General features: G+C 38.1%; 1 protein-coding gene across 1 annotated transcript in view; it reads left to right on the top strand.

The window, feature by feature from the left end:
- Nucleotides 1-489: 489 nt before the first annotated feature.
- The window catches only part of CCDC180 (coiled-coil domain containing 180), a 26,539-nt gene continuing 20,251 nt past the window's right edge, over nucleotides 490-6,777 (top strand). Inside the window, exons 1-11 of the mRNA XM_019474063.1 lie at nucleotides 490-519; nucleotides 626-754; nucleotides 953-1,063; nucleotides 2,121-2,216; nucleotides 2,471-2,634; nucleotides 2,869-2,988; nucleotides 3,680-3,759; nucleotides 4,462-4,550; nucleotides 5,072-5,194; nucleotides 5,839-6,012; nucleotides 6,544-6,659. Coding sequence (XP_019329608.1) covers nucleotides 490-519; nucleotides 626-754; nucleotides 953-1,063; nucleotides 2,121-2,216; nucleotides 2,471-2,634; nucleotides 2,869-2,988; nucleotides 3,680-3,759; nucleotides 4,462-4,550; nucleotides 5,072-5,194; nucleotides 5,839-6,012; nucleotides 6,544-6,659 — 1,232 coding nt within the window. The remainder of the gene's footprint in view (nucleotides 520-625; nucleotides 755-952; nucleotides 1,064-2,120; nucleotides 2,217-2,470; nucleotides 2,635-2,868; nucleotides 2,989-3,679; nucleotides 3,760-4,461; nucleotides 4,551-5,071; nucleotides 5,195-5,838; nucleotides 6,013-6,543; nucleotides 6,660-6,777) is intronic.

Here is a 6,777-nt window from a genome sequence, read left to right as displayed (position 1 = left end):
CCTCCCTCGCCCTGCTGGCCACGCTGCTTTTGGTGCAGCCCAGGATACGACTGGCCTTCTGGGCTGGAGCGCACATTGCCGGCTCATGTCCAGCTTTTCATCCACCAGTGCCCCCAAGTCCTTCTCGGCAGGGCTGCTCTCAATCCCTTCATCCCCCAGCCTGTATTGATACCGGGGGTTGCCCCAACCCAGGTGCAGGACCTTGCACTTGGCCTTGTTAAACCTCATGAGGTTCACACGGGCCCACTTCTCGAGCTCATCCAGGTCCCTCTGGATGGCATCCTGTCCCTCTGGCGTGTCGACCGCATCACTCAGCTCGGTGTCATCTGCAAACTTGCTGAGGGTGCACTTGATTTGTATTCTGCAGCAACAGTTCCAAGCTACATCATCCTCATTTCTTTCTTGGCAGTTCCTGAGGAAACAAGGAGTAATATCTTGGAACGCCTGTCAGAACGCCGGCAAGGCCGTCATGATGAAGCACTAACCTCAATGTATCATGAGCTTGCCTGCATTGCCAGGGTAAGACTGGATTTTGTAATCCAGATACTCTGGAATGCTATACTAAGGTCAGGGCCTAATATTCAAAAGGTCAGACCTAATATTCAAAAGATCCTTACCTTTTTAGGAGTTGGAACCCTCTGTTTTGGAGCCTGGAAAATTCCTTCTGACAAAACTGATGGAATCTGATAGAAAAATTGAACTTCTGTTTAAAAAGATTGAGTTTGACACTACTCTGGAAGGTTTCTCGTTTGAAGTAAGGCAGCTCATGCCATTATCTCATCTTCGGTATTTGTACCTGGCCTGTGTAACACAGCTTCTTATGTCTTGCTGTAGTTTTAAGATATAAATGCTTGTTTGTTTTTTGGGGTTTTTTTGTTTGTTTTGTTGGGGTTTGTTGGGGTTTTTTTGACATTTACTTTTCAGTGGGATTGTGAGTAAATCCTTCTTGCAGGGTTTGGAAGAACTGTGGAACATCATCCATCAGGAATCCTTGACCAGAAAAAAGTGGATTAGGGAAATGGATGAATCCTTAAAAAAGGTTGAATGGAGTCGAGCTGATAAAGTGAGCTGTAGTTTTAATAGCTGTTAATTAAGCATAAGATTATTATTTGCTTGTAATGCTGGATGCAGAGCAAAGAGTAGCTCATTTCCACAGGAGTCAAAGAGGTCTGCCAGGGTTCTGCTGTGTAGGTGATTACTGTCTTTTCACCGATAGATCATTCTCTGTTTATACCCACGTAATCAGGAGAAGATACTTCTTTTCCAGTTACAAGGTGCTCGTTTCTTCCAGAATTACCTGTAGTAAAGATGCAAGGAATACGTGAGCTGCTTTTATTATTCTGCAGGGTTATTCAGGCCAAACTGTCAAGAGGTCTAATGTTATTTTGTTGGGACATGCCTATTCTGCAGCTGAGAAGGTGCACGGCTGTGCCTTAGCTAATTTTAGTTTGGGTAGGCTGGGTGTCAGCAGCTGAGACGCTACAGTTACATAGGCTTCAGCCTGACCTGTAAAAGTCATTCGGCATCACAGCAAATGGTTGGATAAATAAATGGATAGTCCATAAGCAAGTCCTTGCTGCTTTGTCCTTGTAGGCAAACAAAAGCTATCTGTTATACCTGTGTCAGTTTGTCCTCTCTTTGTAATGTAGACATGACGAATAGGTCCAACAGCATCACCAGTAACTTTTCTGTTTGATTAGTTATGAAAAATACCAGAGATGACCACACTTGCTTAAATTTCATGTCCACATAAAACAACCACTGGTGGATTCACTACAGATATTTGAAAGGAAGTTGGTTTGTACCCAAAGCTGGTTTTTAAATTCAGATTGCAGCCTGTCTGCAGAGCACTCAATTATCGCAGATATTAAAGAGAAATCAGTTGAGTAGTAACAAAATGGAATGTTTTCATTACTATTTTTATGAATGATTAAAAAAATCAGTATTTAAGATATTTAAGATAGGTATTTTAAGATTCACTTCTCAATCTGTCTATCAGCCAATTGAATTTATTTTAATGGAAAAAATTGTCTTGTTCATATCATTGCTTAACTTGGGAAACTGACATTTGCGTTATACAGATTTTTATTTTTTTTATTCTTTATTCTTTTATTGCACAGATAACAGATGTCCTGAGGAAGTATACTGTGATACTGGAGGCAATTTCCTTCTTCTTGCCAGCTGATGTTTACAGGTTCATGAATAATGAGGCGATGGTAAATCTTTCATACTGAGAGTCTGTTTTACGTGTGAGAAGATAGCGGTCTGAATATTCCCAGAATGTCTTTTCTTCCAACTGAAATTCATTATTTCTACCTATCAATCACTGTAATATAGGAGAGTTTTATATTTTGCAGGGCATTCTTTATCCTATGTATTCTCTTTCCCTCATTTTGTATAGAACAGGCAATTTTTTTTTTTTGCATGTTATATGCTGCTTTTATTCCTGTTTTTATTTTTTAATATGCAGATGATTAACAGAGCACTGTTGGCTAATCAGAGGGCAATTGCCAAGCTGTTCTTTAATCTACTGAAATCAGAGATGAAGAGGGAATTATCACATCGATTGAAATGGCAAGATAGAGTCAAGGACTGGAAGCTCATCCAAAAGAACTGTGTAGTTCACAGTTTCAGGTCAGAAATTTTACAATTATATTTTGGATATGAATAACACAAAGTGACTAGTGTTCACTTGCTTTTTCTATGAACAGTAATGTTTTAGCATTTTTCCATTATAAAACTAAAAAGCCAAAAGAACTTAGTGTTCTTTTTTTACCTGGTATGTATAAAATGTATTTTGTATTTGTATTTCAAACATGAAATTTTCCCAAGCAGATATTTACTTCAATGTATTCTTCCATCCTACAGAGAATTTATGGCAAATGAAGAAATACAGAATCCCCCAACTGTGAAAACAGAAATAGAAAATATGATAACGGATCAGATTTTACTCAGTGAAAGGAGACTGGAGTTTTTGCAGCACCTTGGGTATGACAAAAGAGAGAACAGGAACAAAGGGAAATAGAATTCTTTCTAGAGTTAATGAGGGACTTGACCACAAAATGCACTTTGCTTCCTTTCAGCGTGCGATTGTACAGTGCAGCAGTAAGGCAGGGCCTAAACTTCTTTTGTAAAGCTCTTTTGAATGGGAAAAAATGCATTCTTGGTTTTCAGTGCACCAGTTACACTAAATAGGGGGTGATCGAGGACTAGAAATGCAGAAACACAAAAGTAAATCTTACTAACGTTTGAAACGTAGTAGAAAGGGCCAGGCAAGGATGGGTAGATAAGTAGAAACTGATGATCTTGTCAAGGCATTATTTCTGTGCAGGAGTTTAATTTGTATGATAAATTAAGAAAGGAGTCTTGATAGAAATCTAACACTGCTATGTTTGAATGTCCATCCTGACAACAAGAAGATGGTTGGGGTGCAACGCATTACAATATTTACAGTTTTTCTTTTACAATGTATGTAGCAACAAGATAGATTACAGTTAGTTCCTTGTCAGTAAACAGTGGCCTTGAAAAACAGCAGTCATCTTGTTTTATTTTCATTGCTGATATGGCTGTAAATAAAATAAAGGACAGTAGTATGGTTACTGTGATTCATAATTTTATCCTTTAAGAACGGACTGGATTATATTTGAAGATATCTGACTCTTGTTTCCTATTTCAATAGTGACTTGTTGCCTCCAACACACACGAAAGCTGAGATAAATGAATGGTACAGATCTTTGGTGAATTTAAACAAAAGTATAGGTAAGCTGGGAAATCATAAATCCAGTCTGGAATTCAAGCAATGCTTGCTTTCTTTTTTCCAGGCAGTAGTGAGTCAGACGGTTGCTTTGAAAGTATATGTTTGCTATATTCTTTGTTCCATGTGTTTCCATGTACCTTCTAAGTTGCTTTGAGCTAGCAATACGACCAAGATCAAGATAAGCTGTCTATTGCATCACCTCCCTTTTGCCAACACAAGCATTTTTGCGTGGTGAGATCTAGCAGCAACTGACTTGGTTAGAATTAATCTGGGGAAAATAGAAGGTTAATTTTAATGCAGATTAGTTCTCAATCATACAAAAATACTCCTTTTTACCTCTTGGAGGGTGAGAGGGGAAGTATTTGAGATGTTTCCTCTCTCTGAGTCCTGTAGTGTGCCTTCCCTCTGTCTGTCTACCTTCTCTTTCTCCAGAGCACATCCTGTCTTAATGTTCGTAGCAACTTCTTTGCTACTATACAGGCTAGCGACTGTAACTCACTCACTACTTTTAAGCATAATGATAAAAAGATTTGTATTAAAACATCTTATTTTATTGGTTGATAGTGTCGTACAAGTGTGAAGACACTACTGGGATATATTACCTGTGCTGAGGCTCAGGACAGGTCCTCTGTCATGTTTCCATTTTGCACTGCACTGTGAAATATGGAAATCTTTACAATGGTCTGTTCTTCCATATCCTTCAGATGCCCACAATGTGCAGTATATGATGAAAATACGCATCCAGTATGAGATGGTCCAGCAAAAATGTTTGGCAGAAGTGCAGTTACGCAAGGTTAGCGTCATAGCTTTGGGAATTCTTGGGAGGATTGTTGGTAACAGCGTGCAATGTGTTGTTACAGTAATACGTGTTTGAGGATCCACCAAACACTGAGATAACAAGTGAAATTGCTTTTTAACCTCTGTCTTATTCTGTTAGAAAACTTACTGTCCATTTTGTTTCGCAGTAGCATATGGTATTTGTATTTGAAATGTGTAAAAGCAGTAACAAATGCCAGTAATGAAAGGAGTACTGTCCCACATGTAGGTGGAGGACGCACCGTCAGAACCCTCAGCCTTTGTGCTGAATCTCTCTTATCTTGGGAAAGAAATTCCAGTTCTCTGCCTCAGTTTCTCCCTTTGTGTCCAAATGGAATTGTACTGTTTACTAACAGAATGTGAGATCTTGGGGGTTGAATCTTTCTCTGTCCATTCACAAGAAAAGAAGAAACACTAAGTTTAGCCATACTGTCTGAAAGCCACACAATATTTGTTATGTTATATGCATGTCAATAACTTAGCATTCTTTTCATTTAGAATAACCTGTTGAATCTGAATGTTTGCACAAAAAAAGAGGCTGAAGAACTTGTGAATTCTGGCTTACTTCAGTTGACCAACAAACTAAGAAGTCAGTTTGAAGAAGAACTGGAGCGTATGGATGTATGTTTATTACATTTATTTTTATTACTCTCTGGGAGTAGACTGTTCTTCCTGTGCTACTGCCTGAAATGCCATATGCATCTTAGGCTATTGATGTCACGTTAGGAGGAGGTCCCTAGTGTGACTGAACACCTGCCCCACAAATAAAAAAAGTTTGGTGTGATTCAAGGAGAAGAGTTGAACCATAATTGTATGGTTTATATTTATAATAGGTTGTCAGGGTATAGGCTATAGTTATAGCCCACCCTGCCTGGAGGCAGAGGAATAGATTTAAATGATCTCCCAATTTTCTTTCAATCCTATCTTTTATGATTCTGTACATGAAAATGACTGGGCAGTTGTTCCTAAAATGATAGATGGCTAGATACTTCAGGGCATATGCAGAACTTGGTGATTCTGTGCTTTACAGTACCAGAAGAATAAACAGAAGTTTTGATACTCTCAGCTTCTAGAACAAAAATCCACATTCTTATCCAGTTTACTTGGACTATTTTTTTTCCTCTCCAAATAGAAGAGACCATGTTGAATACTGATAGTGTACTTTCAGACAGCCTTTTATCATGTCATATGTCCCCTTACTCATTTGTTTCACCTTCCAGCAAGCAGTTTAATAGTAACTGATTCACTTAAATGTATTTCTTTAGAGAGACTTTGAGGAGCTGGCTAAACAGAATGAGTGGAATTGTAAAGACTTGTACAGCTATTTTCAGGAGGCCATGGGTGTCTGGGATGTCCATCAACTCATACTGTCCCAGCAGGAAGGTGAACTTCAGAAGAAATTAGATGAATGCAGACAGAAACAGGATAACTTAATACAGGTATAAACATAAAACCAAGGATGCGGTATGATGAAAGAAAGGACTTCTTAATGCAGAGAACTCTCTGGAATTCAAAATACCTGGTGTAAAATTTAAAACATAATCTTTGACATTTGTACTGGGATTTCTACAGGGTAGTTTCATTCTGTCAGGTACATTTTTTGCTAACTGCTTGATTGACACTTAATGTACAGTCATATCTTATTCTTGATATGGCAATGGTGATAAAGATTATATTTTATGTATTAAGTGGTTGCAAGTTTCTGTTATTCATAAGATCTTGTGCAGGTATAGAGTCTTGTTTGTATGTCAAGTTCTCATATTATGGGTATAACCTGCAACTTGGGGTGGCAATGTCAGAGATGTTGGTCATTATGAAAGGTCTTCGTAGTAGATGAGTTTTGGTAAGGTAGCTTCCCTTCTTGGTGTAGAATATACACACATAATTAAATTACTTGAATCCTAAATAGTTATGAAGCATTTTAGTAATTACTAAATAATTTCTACTGGGTTGTTTTTATGTGGCCTTAGATGATGGAAGCTAATCTGGATATAATTTTGGATGAAATGAGAACAGCGAGCTCTGAAGAAAAGCTGAAGAAATATTTGGAGAAAGCCCTTTCTTCTTTAGATGACATTAGAGCTAGGTATGAATTTTGTAGTGCAAACTTAAAAAGTAAAGCATGTTTGAATGTTGGTTGTACTATTTAGGTCTTGTTTATGCTGTAGTGTGAAGGTGTGGAAAAACATTGCTTGCTACTTTGT

Source organism: Aptenodytes forsteri, unplaced genomic scaffold (genome assembly GCF_000699145.1).
Source record: "Aptenodytes forsteri isolate BGI_AS27 unplaced genomic scaffold, ASM69914v1 Scaffold136, whole genome shotgun sequence".
NCBI lineage: Eukaryota > Metazoa > Chordata > Aves > Sphenisciformes > Spheniscidae > Aptenodytes > Aptenodytes forsteri.
Note: the sequence above shows the minus strand (reverse complement) of the source record. Positions and strands in the feature narration are given on the sequence as shown.